We start from the raw sequence: 20576 nt of genomic DNA, 5'->3' as shown, positions 1-20576 counted from the left end.
CAGGCAAAAATGTAGCTGTAATTGAGTTTTCCTTGGAAGTCTATTTTACATTCTTGGTTTTTAGGGCCAGAACATGCATATTTTAAGTGAAATAACATATGCAAAGTTCTATAGCTCCTCCAAACTCACAGATCAAAGGACTGTCCTTAAGATGGAGGTACTAAGATTTTGTTTTGGTGATTAAGAGAACAATAAAATCTTACGTGTGCAAAGCCCCATAAAGTTTTAAAATTATTTTAAAATATTTCCATTATTATCATATTGAAATAATAGTATAAGCTATTATTTAATGAGCGAAGTACTGTTAAAACACTTCTAAATCATCTCCTTTAATTCTCCATAAGAAGTTTGGAGGCCTGTTCAGAGTTCTTATTAGGAGTTATGGGCTCTGTCCTAGAGACGAGGTTCACAAATACTTAAAACTGTTGCTGCCCTTAACCTCTCACAAGGCCAAGCCAGTATTTTTGTAACTGGGAAATGTCCTGCTGTTGGGGGACTCCAGGTGATCCGCTGGGGCTGTTTTTCTTCCTGTCCGGTGTCTGCAACGCCTCTTAAGCCAACAAGGGAATTCTTTATTATAAATGGAAGTTGATACCTCCTACTCGGGAGCTCCAGCTTCCCCCCACTGTGCACATTCTAAGTTCTGTATCCAAGGGTAGGGTGACAACTGTATATGGTTGAATAAGACGGGGTACCTACTGAAGTCAGTGAAATTCTCAGCCCTAATTCTTCAGAGATCAGTACTCTCTGACACTCTGTACTCTTGCTCAAAGAAGCTAGGTCTTTTCGTTCTAAAGTTTATGTACCCTCCCCACCCCCCAAATAGGGACTGCAGTCCACCTGAACCTGAAAGAGAATTTGGTGATGGTAATCTATTCTCAGGTGTCTACATTCTTGAAAAAGCCCATTCTTAAAAGTCATGGTTCACCAGCTGCATTCACGTGGTATGGGCTGGACTGTTTCTCGGATGACTGCTTTGTGTCCTCTCTTGATTTCTTTTCTAAAAAAGGTCAAATCGTCCAGCAGTGCTAAACCCACGGCCCGCCCCCAACACTGCAAGGAAGAGAAATACTTGATCTCTTCTCTAGATACTCCCAAAGTCGAGGTAGAGGTTGAATTGAGCCTCCTAAAATCCGCCCTAACTGCCACCTCTGGTTTGTCAACCCCGTCTCCCCGCCCGCCGCTGCAAACCCGAGGGGCCTTTTAATCCCGGCACCAGCCTGGGTAGGGGAGAGGTGGGGCTGCAGGCGGGAGGGAGGCGGCGCGCAGCGGTACCTAGTGGCGCTGCTGGGCTGCTCCATCCAGAGTACGTGGCGCTACCCGTGGAGAGAGGGGGAGGGAATTCAACTTTCTCCTCCCAACGCAGATCTTCGGGTCATCCCGCTGGGGCAAGGAGGGGAGGATCCATGAGAGGATTGGTGCCCTCGTCGGGTGAAACCTCAGCAGATGAAAGCAGCCTGGCAGTGGCCAGCGCCGGTCCTGCTCTCCACGGGTACCCGCTGCGAACTAGGTCTCCGTTTCAGCGCGAGGAGCTGTGACCCGACTGGGGGCGAGGGGAAACGCACTCGCTACCGCGCATGCGCACAGTCGGGAGCTGGCGGTCGGACTACAGCTCCCAGAGGAACCCGCCGCTGGCCGCGGGAGCCGAGCCGCTGGCGCCATCTTGAAATCTGATCCTCGATCTCCGAGTCTTTGCGTCAGCAGCAGGGTGCTGCTCTTGTACGGCGAACCCAGCCTGCTAAAAGGGAGGACGTTGGGGACGCGGCGGCTGGCGGGAGAGAGAGCCGGAGGAGACATGGCTGGTTGCGAGCGCGGCCTGCGCTGCTGTCACTCAGCATCCCCTTAAGGCGTTTTTTACTCCCGCCCCCTTCCCGAGGGGCGGGGCGGGGCTGCCCACCCTGGTACCCGGAGCCCGCGCGCGGGTGGCAGAGGTGCGCCCCTGCAGCGTGGGGACCCCACCGGACTGTGCCATGCCCACCGGAGGCCACGGAAGAGGGAGACGCCGCGCAACCAAGTGCCAGTGAGTGAACAGGCTGCAGCCGCCTCCGGGAACCTTGGCAACTGCTGAGAGAGAAGATGAAGGAGGTTTGCAGGATCTGTGCCCGGGAGCTGTGCGGAAACCAGCGGCGCTGGATCTTCCACACGGCATCTAAGCTCAACCTCCAGGTTCTGCTTTCGCATGTCCTGGGCAAGGATGTGTCCCGGGATGGCAAAGCCGAGTTTGCTTGCAGCAAGTGTGCTTTCATGCTTGATCGGATCTATAGATTCGACACCGTTATTGCCCGGATCGAAGCTCTTTCTATTGAGCGCTTGCAAAAGCTGCTGCTGGAGAAGGACCGCCTCAAGTTCTGCATTGCTAGCATGTATCGTAAGAATAACGACGACTCTGTCACGGAAACCAAGGCAGGGAATGGGACGGTTGACATTTCCGGCTTACCTGATGTCAGATACTCTGCACTGCTCCAGGAAGACTTTGCCTATTCAGGGTTTGAGTGTTGGGTAGAAAATGAGGATCAGATTCAGGAGCTCCACAGCTGCCATGCTTCGGAAGGTCCTGGAAACCGACCCAGGAGATGCCGTGGTTGTGCAGCTTTGCGGGTTGCTGATTCTGACTATGAAGCCATTTGTAAGGTGCCTCGAAAGGTGGCCAGAAGTATCTCGTGTGGCCCTTCTACCAGGTGGTCCACCAGCATTTGCACTGAAGAACCAGCGTTGTCTGAAGTGGGGCCACCGGATTTACCAAGTACAAAGGTACCCCCAGATGGAGAAAGCATGGAGGAAGGGACACCGGGATCCTCAGTGGAATCTTTGGATGCAAGTGTGCAGGCTAGTCCTCCACAACAAAAGGATGAGGAAACGGAGAGAAGTGCAAAAGAACTTGCAAAGTGTGACTGTTGTTCAGAAGAGCAGGCTCCACAACATATGTGTAACCACAAGCTGGAGCTAGCTCTTAGCATGATTAAAGGTCTTGATTATAAGCCCATCCAGAGTCCCCGAGGGAGCAAGCTTCCTATTCCAGTGAAATCCAGCCCACCTGGAGCCAGGCCTGGCCATATCATGACAGATGGAGTTAGTTCCGGTTTCCTTAACAGGTCTTTGAAACCCCTTTACAAGACATCTGTGACTTATCCCTTGGAAATTTCAGACTTGCAGGAGCTGTGGGATGATCTCTGTGAAGATTATTTACCACTTCGGGTCCAGGTATACAAAATGGCTACATAACGCCTTTCTGATTATAGTTAGCTGGTCTCAGGCTTTACATGATTTCTGCCTGGGTGAAGGTTAATCTTCTACACCTGAGAAAACTAATCATTGAGCCCACTTTTGCTGCACCTTTGCTTGTGTCCCATTGTAGTGTATGTGGTTCACACTCAAAGAATTTGCTTTTCACAATCCTTGTAATATTATCTATTGGCCTTCCTGTTAATTATCAAAATCACAGACCTTTTAAGACAAAAAGAGCTTCCTAATTGACTTTTACCCTATAAAAAGACATTTAATCTTATATCTGGCACTAAACCTCTTACCTCCTTTTCTGTCCCCCCCCTTCTTTTTGCTTTGTTTTCATTTTTATTTATTTATTTATTTATTTATTTTTTTCAACGTTTATTTATTTTTTTGGGACAGAGAGAGACAGAGCATGAACGGGGGAGGGGCAGAGAGAGAGGGAGACACAGAATCGGAAACAGGCTCCAGGCTCTGAGCCATCAGCCCAGAGCCCGACGCGGGGCTCGAACTCACGGACCGCGAGATCGTGACCTGGCTGAAGTCGGACGCTTAACCGACTGCACCACCCAGGCGCCCCTGTTTTCATTTTTAGATGTATAGATGTTTTCATTTATAATGATCAATGTTTTCTCATATTCCGTAAGGGAGTTCTCTAGTTCTCCCTAGAGCATCAAGTGTTCCATCCCGAAGGTTTATCTCAAACTGATTAGAGCATAGGGTAAAGGTTTGGGGAAAACCTGTTAATCCACCAAAGTATTATACTATCTGAGCAATATTTATAATAAGTATGCCATTTGAAAACTAATAATGACTTGTTCATAAAAGAAACTTGGGAATTCAAGTGTTGTCACTAAAACCATTAAGGTGAAAACTGTTCACAGCCTGTTTGCCCGCTGAACTCTATTAAGAGGATGTTTGACATTAAGAAAGGTTTCCTCCGTTATTGGGTAATAGGAGTTTCATCCATTATACTCTTTAAATTTTTCTTTTAAGTTTATTTATCTTGAGAGAGAGCCTGAGCAGGGTAGGGGGCAGAGAGGGGGGAGAGAGAGCATCCCAAGCAGGCTCCACACAGTCAGCGCAAAGCCTGATGCAGGCAGGGCTTGAACTCACGAACTGTGAGATCTTGACCTGAGCGGAAATCAAGAGTTGGGCGCTTAACTGAATGAGCCCCTCAGGCACACCCCCATCATCCATTATACTCATGAATTTCTTAGTGACCAGAAGATGGTAATTGATCTTAATGTGAGCTGTTCATTTCTGCCCAACTGATTTCATACCTACCTTTCAAGTTTAGTTATATTCAGGGACCCGACAGATGCTACTTTGTTTCTGCAGCAACAATGGATGCTAACTTCAGTTAACTTTGTGAATCATCTGGCACGTTCTACCCCAATAAATTTAGTGATACCATTACAAAAGCGGACAGTCTAGAAGGCATTTTGGAAAGCCTGCTACCAGTCAGCATCATCCCAGAAATCTAGAGCTTGATAATAAATGAGATTGTTGCTTGTCACTTAAAATTTTTGAAAAGTAATTCTATTATAAATAAAATTTGCATCACAGTAAGAACTTAGCAGAGAAATAGGAGAAATATTTTTAAATTTATGTACAGTAGTCAGAAACATCATATATGAAGTGTTATGAAAAAGGATGAATATCAGAAAGTTTTAAAATGTGTTTTCATTTGTATAAAATGTTTAGAATGCCTAGTGCTCTGCTTTGCATTCCGTTTCTTAAAGTGGAGCTTTGAAATTGATCATTCTCATGAGCACATTTAAACTATGGTGACTGTACCTTTAGGTCAAGACTGTACCTTTACTTCATTAAATTTGGACATTGGGAAAAAAATAGACCTTTAAAACTGTAGTGTGTGACCTTTCTGCTATCAACCTGGCTTAGATTCTTTACTGTTTGTACAATAACAAAACAAGAGGAAAGAGAAAACATTCAGCTTGAGGAATCATGGCATTTAATTGTTGTGCCATTTTCTCCCGTAATTAAGTATGTGGGTGCAAATAGAATGATTAAATTGGGCTCAGGATGTTTGTAAATAAAATGTGGATTTAGGGCCCCTGACCTTTTGTTTAAGTCTGGTTGACTTTTAAGCTCCTTAAGGAGCCTTAAGGCTGGTGTGCTTTATGTCAGAACCAGAGCTAGTGGGACAAAGGCAGACCGCTCATTGTCTGTTTCTCTGAACAAATGTGAAAAGAACAGAAGTAAATTTAAGTTACTTTTGGTAGCTCTGTTCTTAGCTTGTAGAAAGAAAAAACCCTGAAAGAAAAAAAAATTTATTTAAATTCCACTGCAAATACAAAGACTCCTATCCTAAAAAGAAAGATTGTTCTGTAAGGTCATTTTGATTCCTTTGTTTAATCCTCCACTTAACCCATTCTGTGCACTATGAAATATTTCATCAGAGTTCCTTCCGATTGCTTTTTTTCTTTCTCTTCTTTCTCGTATTAAAGAAAAATAGCAACCGTGTAGCTCTCTGGTTTACTAATTTTCTGGTATTATGCAAATTGACTCACTTGCTTTCCACAGAATTTATGCCCAAAAACCCAAGGTTGTTTAAATATCTAAAGAAAGATTGAAGCTGGTAATTTCCTTCTTTATTGTGTGGCCCTGAACTAGAAGAGCGGTGATAGGAGGGGTGTGGTCGCTTAGTAAACCTCAATTTAGTTCTGGCTCATGTGCAATTTCCTTTTCTATCTAAATTCAAAGAGCAGGAGATCTTTGCTTTAAGTCTTGCAATGCCTGGGTCTGCCCCTGTGTGACTATGGTAATTTATCCTTCTCACTGTTTGGCTACAGAACCTAGATCAGACTCTTTGGAAGGTATAAACATTAGATGCTGGTCAAAGATTAGGCCTTTAATTTTATGCTAGTTGATGGTTCTTTTGTATCTCCTCTTATTAACAATAGGATAGAAAACCACAGCAGTTAAAGATCTAGGACTTGCTATTGTGAGGACTAGCAAGTGCCAAGAAAAATGTTGTTAACCCAGAAGATCTAAATAACTGCCTTTTTAGCCCAAAGGTCATACATTATGCAACATCAGGCCTGGAAGCAATTCTCTTTTCTGATGCTGGAAAGCATTTGTCCCAAATAAGTCAAAAGCAGCGTAACTTAAAATTACATTATTATTATGATATGATTTTAGTAACCAGTGGTCTGGAAATTAGCAATGATTCAGCCAAATCGAGCATTACTGATTTCAGGCTTTATAAAATCATCTTAGGAATGATAGGTTTATGTATTTGATGTTTCACAAGAATTCATTAGGAGCTTGTTAACTCAGGGGACTTTGCTAAGTGCTCTTTTGACAGACTGTTATCTGAAAAGACAGTTTACTGAGATGAAGATTGAATAATCTTTCTGAGATTATTTAATAAAAAAGTTATGAATAAGGAAGAAACAAATATCTTCAGGTCACTGCATTACATTTACAGAATTAAGGATTTCCTACAATTATTAATGCCAAGATGGGTTCAGATGAGACACAGACTCATTATGTACTATTCTATGGCATTCTTTGGCTTTAAAGTTGCTGATGAAATGTCTCTATTAAATATCTATCTAGTCTTATTTCTAAAGAGTCATGGAAGGATTAGAGCATTGGACTGGAAATTAGGACTGTTGTTGATTGTGTTTGTTTCTAGTCTTGTTCTCTGACTAAACACAAACTTTTGGTCCCTACAACATTGCAGACATTATGGTAGGCAATGGGTTTACAGAGATGGAAGATACATTCCCAGCTCCAGTGCATCTGGTTTAACTGGATCCTTTTCCTGACTTCCTGTGTAACTTCGGACGTTACTTACCTGCTCTAAGTCTCCATGTAAAATGGGATTAGACCACATGGTTAGTTTGTATAGTTTCTTTGCCCTGCGGAACTGAGGAGCCAGGTTTTGTAGAGAATGTTTTACCATTAAATAAATGATAAAATTATTTATTTATCAGTTAGAATTGTGAATATCTGTTCACATAGTTACCTCTCCCAGGGTGTGACCTAATTCACAGCACCTCAGGGCAAAGCTCCCTGTTATTCCCACAACAACAAATATCTCAATTTTTCTAGGAGTCATTATCCTTCGATTCTCCTTGTCCCTCCCCTTCCTTCCAGTCCTGTTGACTCTCCTTTCAAAACACATCTAAATACATCCATTTCTCTTCCCCTCTCTAACTGCCACTATAAGCCACTATTCTCTTTCACCTACACAACAGAAACAGCCTCCTATCTGGTCTCCCTGTCCCTACTGGTGCTCCCCAGTCCATTCACCACAGAAGCAGCTTTTAAAAATACAAATACGATTGGATTACTTTTCTGTTAAAAACAGTGCAGTCCATTCTCATTTCAATGAGAATGAAATCCAGCTTCCTTAACCCTGCAGTAGAAGTTCTATACCTGGCCTCTGCTTTTCCTTTCCTCTTCATCATGTATTCCTGTCCTCTGCTCATTACACTTTAGCCCTGTGCTAGCTGGCTACGTAGCCACTAGCCTTATGTGGCTGTTGAGCACTTGAAATGTGGCTGCTCTGAATTGAGATATGCTGTGAGTAAAGGACACCCCTGATTTCAGAGACGTGGTATGAAAGGAAGTAAAATACCTTGTTGATAGCTTTTATATTGAATACATGACTATGATAATTTCTTTTGATCAGATATACGGGCTCATAAAATATTGTATTGAAATTAAGTTCACCTGTTTATTTTTTACTGCAGTCAACAAAGTTTACTACAAAAATTTAACTTATATACATGGCTCACTCATATTTCTATGTGAAAGTGCTACCCTAGCCACATAGACCTTTCTGTCTCAGGCTTCTAGCCTCTCTAGGTCGTTTCCATTAGCTGTTTCTGCTGCCTAGATTGTTTTGTAGCTCTTTCAAGGACTGGCTTTTTATACTGCAGATCTCCCCTTAACCACTGTAAAGTAACTGCTCAACCAACTTTGAGCAACTTCACCGCTTTACCATGCTTTTCTGTTTTAAAGCATAAGGCCTGTCACTGTCTGCGATTTTGTGTATTTCCTTGTTCCTTTATTATATTCCCAACTCCCACAGTGCTTTATATATTATGGTACTGATGTTTTTAAAAATTGGTAAATAGCATTGGAAAAATAAAAAACTGGGGGTTTTTTTTGTGTGTGTGTTTTTTTGTGTGTGTGGTTTTTTTTTTTTTTTTTTTTTTTCTGAAATCTTTATACTTCCAGTCAGTTGCTGGCAGGAACAGATTGAAATTAAGCTCTAACCCCACTGCCTAGAAAATGGTAGTCAAAGTTTAAAAGTGTGAGGGAAAGGGAAAATGAACAGCAGTTGCCTTTTTCTCTTCCTAATGGGTATATATTTTTTCTCATTGGAGTGGGGGTGTGTAGGGAGTGGGAAGGGAAGGGTCAGGGAGAGAGGAGATGGGTTTAGTGCCACAATGAATTCCTACAGTTTTATTTTAGTACCTTTAGCTCATAATGAATATTAGATACAGTTCTATAAGTTTATCTTGGTCTGATTTATTATCACATCATATAAACAATATATGGGTTTTTTTTCTCCTGAATCTTTTTGGTGAATTGGTATTCCTATTAAACATACCTCCTTCCCAGACCACGGTGGATTTTCAAATTTATTTTTAATTTTATTTTTACTCTTTTTTGAAATAACTTCAAATTTATAGAGAAGTCATAAGAGAAATACAAAGAACTCCCAGATTCACCAATTGTTAACATTTATCCAGATTCACCATTTGCTAATATTTTGCTACATTTGCTGTTTCATTCCCACTGCCTGTATAGACACATTATTTTTTTATTCCTGAACCATCTGAGAATTACTTGCAGATATTATGAGTTTTTATACTAAGTATGCATGTTTCCTAAAGGCAAGAACATCTCTTACATAACTACAGTATAATTACCAAATTTAGGGGCACCTGGGTGGCTCAGTTGGTTAAGTGTCTGACTTCGGCTCAGGTCATGATCTCACGGTTCGTGAGTTCAAGCCCCGTGTCAGGCTCTGTGCTGACAGCTCAGATCCTTGAGCCTGCTTCGGATTCTGTGTCTCCTTCTCTCTCTCTCTCTCTGCCCCTCCCCCACTTGTACTCTGTCTCTCTCTCAAAAATGAATAATTAAATGTTTAAAAAAATATATCAATTACCAAATTTAGGAAATTTAGTATCGATATGTATATGATATGGATAATCTATATTCAAAATCTGTCCATTTTTTCCAGTAATGTGAACAAGCATATTATAAGAAAGACTGTTGAAATAGACCTTTCCTTTCTTATGGATGGTATAGGTTTGCTTACTGAATTCCCTGATTGGAAATAGGATAAAGTGAGTATTTGGTCATCATAAACATTTTATTTTTTTAATCTTCCCTTTGAACTCTAAATTATCTGTTTTAACTGACTCTGTAGTGTTTGCATGAGTTCATAGGGAAAGATAGGGGGAGGAGCTGGGGCTAAGTAAACCGGTCCTCTCAATAAGGAACAGGATTGTCTTTAGGAATTTATACTGCTAAATCCATGCAACATGTTTGGTTTTCTAAGCCTCTGCCAAAAGATGCTGGAAGCAGTTGAAGATAAAATGTACTATTGGCTACATTTAACTCAAATTCTTGTCTTGCTGCTTCTTTCTAGCCCATGACTGAAGAGTTACACAAACAACAGAAGCTGAATTCGGATGAGACCATTATAACTCCGCAGTCTGTATCTGATTCCCACTTGGCAGAACTCCAGGAAAAAATCCAGCAAACAGAGGCCACCAACAAGGTATGATCAATCCAGGCCCTGAGTAGGACTTGGAAGATGGATACTGTGTATTCCTGTTGTTCTAAGGGATTTTTTTTTGTTTTTGTGTGCTGGGTTTTTTTGTTTTTTTTTTTTTTAAGTTTCTTTCTTTTGAGAGAGAGTGCGAATGGAGGAGGGGCAGAGAGAGGGAGAGAGAGAAAATGCCAAGCAGGTTCTGTGCTGTCAGTGCAGAGCCCAACTTGGGGCTTGCTTGATCTTGGGAACTTTGAGACCATGACCTGAGCCAAAATCAAGACTCAGATGCTTAACTGATTGAACCACCCAGGCACCTGGGCGCTCTAAGGAATATTTGATTAAAAGTGTAGTTCTTGGGGTGCCTGGGTGGCTCGGTCGGTTGAGTGTCCAACTTCGGCTTGGGTCATAATTTCATGGTTCGTGGGCTCAAGTCCCACGTCAGGCTCTGTGCTGACAGCTCAGAACCTGCAGCCTGCTTCAGATCCTGAGTCCCCCTCTCTCTCTGCCCCTCCCATGCTCATGCACACTGGCTCGTGCGCACTCTCTCTCTCTCTCTCTCTCTCTCTCTCAAAAATAAACATAAAAAGTTTAAAAAAAAAAAAGGCTTGAATGCAGTCTTTACCTGTGGAAGGCACTGAGACAAGAGGTTTGTGCTTTTGATTTTAGCTTAACTTCTCATCCCTTTATAGCCCAAGGATTCTAACATTTATTTAGGAGAAAATTGTAACAGTTCCCACAATTTGGATAGTGAGCTTCTGGCCTCGTGTACCCCTGTAGTGTTCTGTCCTGTCCTAGATAGCAGAACTCCTTGGTCTTTGTGTAAAGGATCCACAGTGACTCATGTAGACAGGTGGCCATTACAGCTGCCCATCACAGAGAAAGTTCGAAGTGCACAGTGCAGAAGAATTGAAGCAATTGAGTACTGAAGAATTTCATATTATCTGCTACTTTGTCTTGATGATTGACCTAGGACTTTAATGGTTACTTTCTGTGGGGGGAAAAAATAACAAGGTAATATTCTCTAGGAAATCCTTTAAACCTAGATTTGAGCAAAGACTTTCTGGTTGCATCTGAGGTTAAAAGAAATCATTTTCTTTTCTGAATTCAGATTCTTCAGGAGAAACTGAATGAAATGAGCTGTGAACTGAAGTCAGCTCAGGAGTCATCTCAGAAGCAAGATGGTACAATTCAAAGCCTCAAGGAAACTCTGAAAAGCAGGGAAAATGAGGTAAATATTTGGCAGTTGGGGACCTCTGAGGAAATGATTTGTTCCATCAAGGTAGACACATACTCTGTATTTTATAGAAACAGATCATCAGACTGACAGATCTTAGCCTAGAAAAACTGGAGTATAATCAAAATTGGTATTTCTAAAATCTATACAGGCAAGATAATGGAATTTATTTTTAGTTTACTAACATGCTTGGGACTCCCTGTCTCATTTTCAGACCGAGGAGTTGTACCAGGTGATTGAAGGTCAAAATGACACAATGGCAAAGCTTCGAGAAATGCTGCACCAAAGCCAGCTTGGACAACTTCATGTACGTGAGGGTCAGACGTAGATCAGCAGGCGAGGCTCCTGTTGAGGACTTGCCATTTTTGGTGGCAGTCTTAATTTTGTTGGTCTTCTTCGCTGCTCAGTGCTTGCCCTTCTTGTGATTATGCTTTTTACTCTCTTTTCAGAGCTCCGAGGGTGCTTCCCCAGCTCAGCAGCAGGTGGCTCTGCTTGACCTTCAGAGTGCCTTGTTCTGTAGCCAGCTCGAAATACAGAAACTCCAAAGGGTCATACGCCAGAAAGAACGCCAACTCGTGGATGCCAAACGATGTGTGCAGTTCGTAGAGGCTGCAGCCCATGAGAGAGAACAGCAGAAGGAGGCTTCTTGGAAACATAACCAGGTAAATCAGTAATCATTTTGTGGCCAGAAGTGCTGACTTGGCCCTGATAATAACTTTTCATTAGGACAGTTTGTGTTGAACCCTTGAGTCACTCACTTGATCCAGTTAATTCAGCTCAACATTTGTTGCCCTCATGCCATGTGCCAGACATCAGGCTGGGTTCTGGAAATGCAAGTGTGAATATCACAGGCTCTTTCCTGTTCAGTTACTTGTAGTGTAGTATGAGACAGTCACAGAAACAGAATTTTAGTGTGGTAAAGACTGAAATGAGGCAAAGGAGGTATGTTTGGGTCCTAGAGGAATATACAGGAAGGGCTGAGGAAGCGAGTCTGGGTAAGGTCCATGAAGGCAGCTAAGGTTATTCCTGAAGGATGGGGAAAGGTTACCAAGACAGAATTGTGGGAAGCAACAACCAACGTCCAAGGAGTGGCATTTACAATTAACCACTTCTTTTTTTTTTTTTTTTTTTAATAATTCATAAGTGGTTCCTTTATCTTGTTAGGTTAGAGCATATGCTATTGATTTAAAAAAAAATTTTTTTAATGTTTGTTTATTTTTTGAGAGAGAGAGAGAGACAGACAGAGTGCGAGCAGGGGAGGAGCAGAGAGAGGAAGACACAGAGTCCGAAGCAGGCTCCAGGCTCTGAGTTGTCAGCACAGAGCCCAACATGGGGCTTGAAACCACGAACCGTGAGATCATGACCTGAGCCGAAGTCGGACACTTAACCAACTGAGCCACCCAGGCCCCTCCCCTACCCCCCCCCCCCTTTTGAGAGAGAGAGAGAGGTAGGGGGTGGAGAGGAGCAGAGGGAAAGAGAGAATCTTAAGCAGGCTCCACACTCAGCACAGAGCCTGATAGGATGGGGCTTGATCCCATGACCCTGGAATCATGACCTGAGTTGAAATCAAGAGTCGGATGCTCAACTGACTGAACCACCTAGTGCCCCAGTTTTTGTGTGTTTTTGTTTTTTTTTTTTAAGATTTAAAAGGATGGTAGAAATATTCTGTCCTTGAGCTTATTGTAAAGGATCCAGGTTCACAGCGGGACAGAGTTCTGCGTAAGTAGTTACATAGATCTATCATTTTTAAACTAGAAAGTAAGTATACCGAAGTATAATATGAAATTTACATCTTACCTCCATTCGCAGTTACCATTTCCCATATCCTGGTTGATGTCTAGTTAAGAATGGCACTTTTTTCTACTTTATGTTTTATTCTATATCCCTTGGAAGTTTTAAGGTCTTCGTATGTACTGACCATGTGAAAATTTTAGATTGTTTAAAAAAGGGAATCTGCATCTGTAATTCAGGAATTACGAAAAGCCTTGCAGCAGCTTCAAGGAGAATTGCAGAGTAAGAGCCAACAGCTTCGTACCCTGGAGGCTGAAAAATACAATGAGATTAGAACACGGGAGCAGCACATTCAACACCTAAACCATAGTCTGAGTCACAAGGAACAGCTGCTTCAGGTGAGTCTACACAATGATTTCAACTAAAACTGGGCTCACAGAGCTCTGAAATTTCTGTCCATGTAATTTCAAGATGTTAGGCCACCTGCCTGTGTCTAGTACCTGTTACATGTAGAACACTGAGAGATAGGGACTGGGAGGATTCAAAATAAATAGAAAGTACAATTCATGAACCACCAGTGCTACCCAGCAAGTGTAGGAAATAATAAATATAGACCCGAAAGTCTTAAGCAATAAACATTCAGCAAATATTTATTAAACACCTCTGTGAACCAGATACTATGTGAGGTGCTAGGAAGACAGAGAAGATATGACCACTGCTCTCAGTGTAGTAGGTCTGTATACGAATGTCTAGTTACTTAGATGATAAAATGAATGTTTTAGGGAAAATATGGAACAGTAAAGACAGTGACTGCCACCTGCTCTAAGCTTCAGTCCCATCGAATCCCTTACATTTTCCTCATCATACAATTTTTTCATAGTGTGCACATATTGTGCCTACATTTTTTCTCTGATAGAAATACCTCCACCTGAAATTCCTAGTCCTTTAAGGTTCAAAGCAGACGTAATCTGTTTTGTGAGATCTTTAGTGACACCTTCAGGCAGATGTAGACAGTGCATCCTGTAGCCGCACACAAATACAGACACACGTATATACATTTATACAAATACACACCTATACGCATGTATGTGTCTATACACATATATATATGATGTGGAGTAGTTAACGATTTATATGCCTGTCATCTCAGCTAACCTGTGTTTTCTTTGAGAGTGGTCACATTTTGTTTTTTATCCTAAACAACAAATTCGTTGGCAAAATGTTGGAATTTGGTGTGTAATGGACAAATGAATAAAGGAAAACATTTTTTGGTCTCATCAGGAATTTCGGGAGCTCTTGCAGTATCGAGATAAGTCCGACAAAACCCTTGAAGCAAATGAAATGTTGCTTGAGAAACTTCGGCAGCGAATACAAGATAGAGATGTTGCTCTGGAGGTATGCACCTTAATTTTGTTTATGGCACTGTGGATTATTCCATTTACTCAGGTACTGTATGAATATGGGTCTACTTAATTTGCTGCTTTTTGAATTTGGTTTTTCCTTCCTTTATTTTATTTTTATTTTTTAATTTTTAATTTTTTTCAATGTTTATTTTTGAGAGAGACAGCGCGAGTTGGGGAGGGACAGAGAGAGGGAGACACAGAATCCAAAGCAGGCTCCAGCCTCTGAGCTGTCAGCACAGAGCCTGGCGTGGGGCTCGAACTCACAAACTGTGAGACCATGACCTGAGCCAGAGTCGGATGCTCAACTGATTGAGCCACCCAGGCGCCCTGTGTTTGGAACCTTAATGAATGAGTGTGATCACAGTAGTGAATCTGAAGGGGCTTTAGGATCGTTCCTCTCCTTGCAGCGGGCTATAGATGAAAAGTTCTCCACTCTGGAAGAAAAAGAAAAAGAACTGCGTCAACTCCATCTCGCTGTGCGAGAGCGAGATCATGACTTAGAGAGACTGCGTGGTGTTCTTTCCTCTAATGAAGCTACCATGCAGGTAAGAGCACAATCTGCCATGACTTGGTATCTCTGTCCCACTTGGATTTCTAAACCTGAAGCATCAACTCCTTCTGTCATTTTCTGAAAACCAACGTATTTGCTTTATAAGAAAAAAATACAAAAACAAAAACAGTAATCATTAGTTCCACCATTATAGATTAGGAAGTGAGAAGTGTTAGTCTACTGTGAACTTTGCAGGAGGAAGCAGTGAATATAGATTTCTAGACATCTTTTTTTTTCTTTAATATCTTTTTAATGTATTTATTTTTGAGAGAGAGAGAGGGCTCACAAGAGGGGGAGGGGCAGAGAGAGGGAGACAGAGAATCTTAAGCAGGCTCTGCACTGTTAGTGCAGAGCCCCATGCAGGGCTCAAACTCACTAACCGTGAGATCATGACCTGAGCTGAAGTCGGACCCTTAACGAACTGAGCCACGCAGGCATGGCGACTAGACATACTTCTGATTTATTTCTAATTCTTGTCAATATCTGTACACTTTTTACATAAGCATTGCCAGGGTACAACTGTTATACTGTTGTTTTCTCTCTAATATTATATACATGTCCTTCTATAGCCACGGTCAGAACACTTGCTTAGTAATATTTCCTGTGGGCTCTTCTTGTGTATGTATTTTAGAGTTTATACATTTGACCATCTGCCACTTCTTTTTTTTTTTTTTTTTTTAATTTTTTTTCAACATTTATTTATTTTTGGGACAGAGAGAGACAGAGCATGAACGGGGGAGGGGCAGAGAGAGAGGGAGACACAGAATCCGAAACAGGCTCCAGGCTCTGAGCCATCAGCCCTGAGCCCGACGCGGGGCTCGAACTCACGGACCGCGAGATCGTGACCTGGCTGAAGTCGGACGCTTAACCGACTGCGCCACCCAGGCGCCCCGACCATCTGCCACTTCTTTTTTTTTTTTTTTTTTCAACGTTTATTTATTTTTGGGACAGAGAGAGACAGCATGAACGGGGGAGGGTCAGAGAGAGAGGAAGACACAGAATCAGAAACAGGCTCCAGGCTCTGAGCCATCAGCCCAGAGCCTGACGCGGGGCTCGAACTCTGCGACCGCGAGATCGTGACCTGGCTGAAGTCGGACGCTTAACCAACTGCGCCACCCAGGCGCCCCATCTGCCACTTCTTAAAGAAGTCCTTCACTTCCTCTGTAGCATAACCTGCTTCCTCAAAACTACTTCATTTATCATACACATTGTATTTATTTCTCTAAAAATTAGATGAGAGTTTCCAAAACCAAAAAAATATATATACATATATTAGTATGGCATCGTTACATTAGATACTAAGGTTTCTCCTATTGCAAAAAAATCTCAATTTAGGAGACATTTCAAGGTGGATCAAGTTTCTTGTTTATCCTGAGGAGTGTGGGGTGCCCTTTCACTTACAGTTGCTTTCTTTGTTACTGCAGAGTATGGAGAGTCTCCTCAGGGCCAAAGGCCTGGAAGTAGAACACTTATCTGCTACCTGTCAAAACCTCCAGTGGCTGAAAGAAGAAATGGAAACCAAATTTAGCCATTGGCAGAAGGAACAAGAAAGTATCGTTCAGCAGTTACAGACATCTCTACATGACAGGAACAAAGAAGTGGAGGCAAGACTTTAGTTACTTGAAGGCAGTTGGTTTAGTGATGGCATAATCTGTCTTGGATTAGGACTCTTGAGGTCTGGGAGACTGGTGACCCAAGTCTCGAATTCTATTCTGTGCCTGGGCGAGTCATTGGCTTTCCCTGGGACTTTTTTTTCCTGCACCTATAAACTCAAGGTGACAATTATCTTTCTCAAATAAGTCATGTGAGAATTGATGAGAACAGAAACATCCACCTTTAATGTGAGAGCTGGCCTTTTTTAGTTAAAGTGCTCATGTTTGTTAGGCACTGTGTTAATTGCTTAATGAATGCTAACTCATTGAATCTTTACAAGTCTATGAGGTATATATATCATTACTCCTCTTTTACAGACCAGGAGACAGGCTTCTGAGATGAGACTTATCCAAAGTAACATAGTAACTGACAGACCCAGGAAGCAGCCTAGGCAGTTTTAACCACCATGTGCTCCCTCTCAGTATGGAAGGAGGAACTTCGTCACCATGCTAACATAGGCTCATTAGTCTTTTTTAGCCTATGGTTTTGTGTTTCCCCCATATAAGTTATACTGGGGAGAAAATAAATAAAAATGAACTAAGTGTCCATTTATCTTTATCTGGGGTTAATTACTATGGACTCTGAGCAAATAGGGAAAGGGCTTACTTCAGAAAACAATAAGTAAGTTGCCGTTACAAGTATTTTTCTATATTGTTCGTGTTCATTCACTGAGCACGTGTTTACGGTCTTTTGTGAGCCGGGCCCGTGCTGGATCTGGAGAAACAAAAGTGAGTAAAACAGGATACTTGCTCTCCAGAATCCCATAGCTCTTTCTTCTATAATAGATTTTTAAGGAATAAACCCTTTGATATGTAGTAGAGGGCATTCTTTCCTCCAAAACTTACACCGTCCCTTTTGTGTTAGGATCTTAGCTCAACGCTGCTTTGCAAACTCGGACCAGGACAGAGTGAGATTGCCGAGGAGCTGTGCCAGCGTCTGCAGAGAAAGGAAAGGCTGCTGCAGGAACTTCTAAGTGATCGAAACAAGCAAGCAGTGGAACATGAAGTAGAGATTCAAGGCCTGCTTCAGTCTATGAGCACCAGAGAGCAGGAGAGCCAAGTAAGGACCAACACACAGACCAGAACAGCATGGGTGCATTTACAGACTATGAATAGGAAGCTTTTGAACATCATCATGTGTGTGTGTGTGTGTATGTGTGTCATTTTATACTCCATTCGTGAGGATTTTTTCCTTCAGTCTGTTACCTACACTATAGTTTCATATCAGTCACCAAAACGTGCGATATTTTTAGAGCACTTTGCATTTAGAAGGCTGCCTAAACAATACACATACCCATTAACTTCATTATGTACATTTTCTTTTCCTTGATATTCTGATAATTTTCACATACGGGGTTCTGGAGTGTTATGGTTTTGATTCTAAATTATCAAAACTTGGTATTTTGGGGGCGCCTGGGTGACTCAGTCAGTTGAGCATCTGACTCTTGATTTTGGCTCAGGTCATGATCCCAGGGTCATAGGATTGAGCTCTGCACTGAGTGTGTAGCCTGATTAAGATTCTCTCTCTCTCTCTCTCTCTCTCTCTCTCTTCCCCTCTCCCCCACTCGCTCACTCGCTCTCTCTCTAAAACAAAACAAAAAAAACCTTTAAAAAAAAACTTCAGTGATATTTTCTGTTTCCAGCCAAGGTATGGGAAAACTTAAACTTCACATATTTTTTCTTAATTCTTATAAAAACTGAATTCTCTTAAGAGGAAAACAGACTGGGTTTTTTTTAAAGGTCTTGATGAGAAGAAATAATCTTATAATAATATGGGATGATCTTAAAATACTGGTACACAATTTTTCAAAAGGCAGTTCTTAATTTATCCTTATTCGCAGATATCTTCCTCCTCAAGGCTAGAGAGGTGAGCTGCATTTTAGGGACCAGTCGTTCGAATCCCCCCAGACAGCTTTAGGGGGCACCAGATTCTTATCATTTGACCATAGCATTCTCTAATGCTTCCTTATATCTTGAGATAGTTCTATTCCTTCTCTAATTCTCAGGCCCCCTGAAGTGATTATACATTTCCTTCCTATTAAATGAGATGTAGAAATTGCTTCTGGAGTAGACCTAACGGAATCACTGTGAATCATTTAAGTCTGGCAGGAGGCTAACAAAAGTCTTTGTGTGAGTTTTCTTTTTAACCCTTTGTAATTTGAAAGAATTAGTACACCTCAGAAGTACTGTATGCTGCTGAGAGTAAAATAATGGAAGCTAGGAGGTAACTGAAATTACAAACGATCATTTTAACTCCAGAAAAAGAAAAAGGGTTGTATTCTCCTAGATCTGCTTCTTAAATTTTACATGCAGGAGAAATTGCCTGGATAGCTTTTTAGAAACATAGATTCCCATGCTCACTCCTGGGGACAGAAACTAGGAGAGATAGATAGTACTTAAGAATTTGCATTTCTTACAAGCTTTCAGGTGATGGTGATGCTGCTAGTCCATGGGCCCCACTTGGAGGACCATTGCCGACAACAACACTACTAGAGAAAGAATTCAAAGCCAGATCATATATATGACCCAAGAGATTTTGTATGTTACTTATGCTTTTTCCATAATAATTTCCATAGATATTTATTAAGGTGAATTAATAATGTACTGTTAGCATCTAGATGGTTATGTCCCAATCCCTAAAGGGCCCGAATCTTACCAAAATTGTAAGGTTATTCTTTTATTTCCCTTAGAGATTATGACAAGAGCTCTGCTTCTCGTTTAAAACAGTAGTTATTGTCCTCAGAAACAGTTGGTGCTGAGACAGCTAATATAGTTCTGATTCATCACCTTATACCCCCAGTAATTTTAGTCTTAGTTTATTATTTCCAGATTTTCTGATTAAATGCAGACTTTTTTAAAAAAATTTTTTTTAGCGTGTATTTATTTTTGAGACAGAGCATGAGGGGGTGCAGAGAGGGAGGGAGACACAGAATCTGAAGCAGGCTCCAGGCTCTGAGCTGTGGGCACAGAGCCCAGCGCAGGGCTCAAACTCACAAACCGCAAGATCATGACCTGAGCAAAGTCAGACACTTAACTGACTGAGCCACCCAGGCACCCCTAAATGCACACTTTTAATGTGGTAAAGGTCATGAATAACGTTCTAGATCCTTTTCCTTAATGTGCCATCATCTGTCTTAGAAAATTGGGATTTGAAATTAAACAAAACCGTGTTCAGTGGTTTGGAGGTTCAGATTCTCCAGATTGTATGGTCTGATAAAAATGTCTCTATGTAATTGATTCATTGGATAAATACGTATTGAGTGCCTACTGTGTGCCAGACACTGTTCTGGGTGCTTGTGATTCAGTGCTGAAGAAAACCTAGAACCTGCCCTTAGGACATCCAGTTGGGGCAGAGACAATAAACAGATCTATCAGATAATGGTAAGTGTGTTGTAAAAACACTTAGCAGGATGAGGAGAATCAGGAGTAGAGAAAAGATCACTGTCTTAGATAGGATATGCAGAGGAGGCCAGTCAGAGAAGGTAGCAATAGGCAAAGATGTAATTGGAGCAAAGCAAGCGAACGTTTGGGTAGAGGACATCCAGGCCAAAGGCACATGTGTCCCAGAGTGAAGGACATCTACTCTGGTCCACCTCAACCAGAATCTTCTCACCTTAGCCTGATAGAGTTCTGGCAGAACCCATTTCAGACTGTGCTGTCTGTAATAGATGACTTCAGTTCAGGTTTTCCAATGTTCAGCTGTGTTTTTCGCTATAAACTGAAAGCAAGGAAACTATTTTGAAGGGCCCCACTGGCTTTTGATAAATAACTGGCTTTAAATGAATAACGTCGTAACGTGAATTTTGTTTTCTAATGTTCCATGTGATTTCCTTACCAGGCCTCTGCAGAGAAGATGGTACAGGCCCTAATGGAAAGAAATTCAGAATTGCAGGCCCTGCGCCAGTATTTAGGAGGGAAAGACTTCATGGTGTCCCAAGCACTGATCTCTAACCAACCCACTGAAGTTACCTCCAGCAGCCCCCATCTTGGAGATCAGACTGATCAAGTAAGAACT

General features: G+C 41.9%; 1 protein-coding gene across 15 annotated transcripts in view; it reads left to right on the top strand.

Moving 5' to 3' along the window:
* PDE4DIP (phosphodiesterase 4D interacting protein) overlaps positions 1–20576 on the top strand; it is a 220405-nt gene that overhangs the window by 137419 nt on the left and 62410 nt on the right. For 9 of the 15 annotated variants that reach the window (XM_047869416.1, XM_047869414.1, XM_047869412.1 and 6 more), the window contains exons 1-11: positions 1606–3201; positions 9866–9997; positions 11100–11219; positions 11440–11532; positions 11675–11887; positions 13196–13354; positions 14238–14351; positions 14767–14904; positions 16334–16513; positions 17427–17621; positions 20400–20567. In XM_047869416.1, the coding sequence (XP_047725372.1) occupies positions 2077–3201; positions 9866–9997; positions 11100–11219; positions 11440–11532; positions 11675–11887; positions 13196–13354; positions 14238–14351; positions 14767–14904; positions 16334–16513; positions 17427–17621; positions 20400–20567 (2637 nt within the window). In that variant the 5' untranslated portion in view covers positions 1606–2076. Of the gene's footprint in view, positions 1–1605; positions 3202–9865; positions 9998–11099; positions 11220–11439; positions 11533–11674; positions 11888–13195; positions 13355–14237; positions 14352–14766; positions 14905–16333; positions 16514–17426; positions 17622–20399; positions 20568–20576 lie in introns of those variants that run through there. The other 6 variants (XM_047869427.1, XM_047869419.1, XM_047869420.1 and 3 more) reach the window with 1 other exon arrangement.

This window comes from Prionailurus viverrinus, chromosome C1 (assembly GCF_022837055.1).
Source record: "Prionailurus viverrinus isolate Anna chromosome C1, UM_Priviv_1.0, whole genome shotgun sequence".
NCBI classification, from domain to species: domain Eukaryota; kingdom Metazoa; phylum Chordata; class Mammalia; order Carnivora; family Felidae; genus Prionailurus; species Prionailurus viverrinus.
Note: the sequence above shows the minus strand (reverse complement) of the source record. Positions and strands in the feature narration are given on the sequence as shown.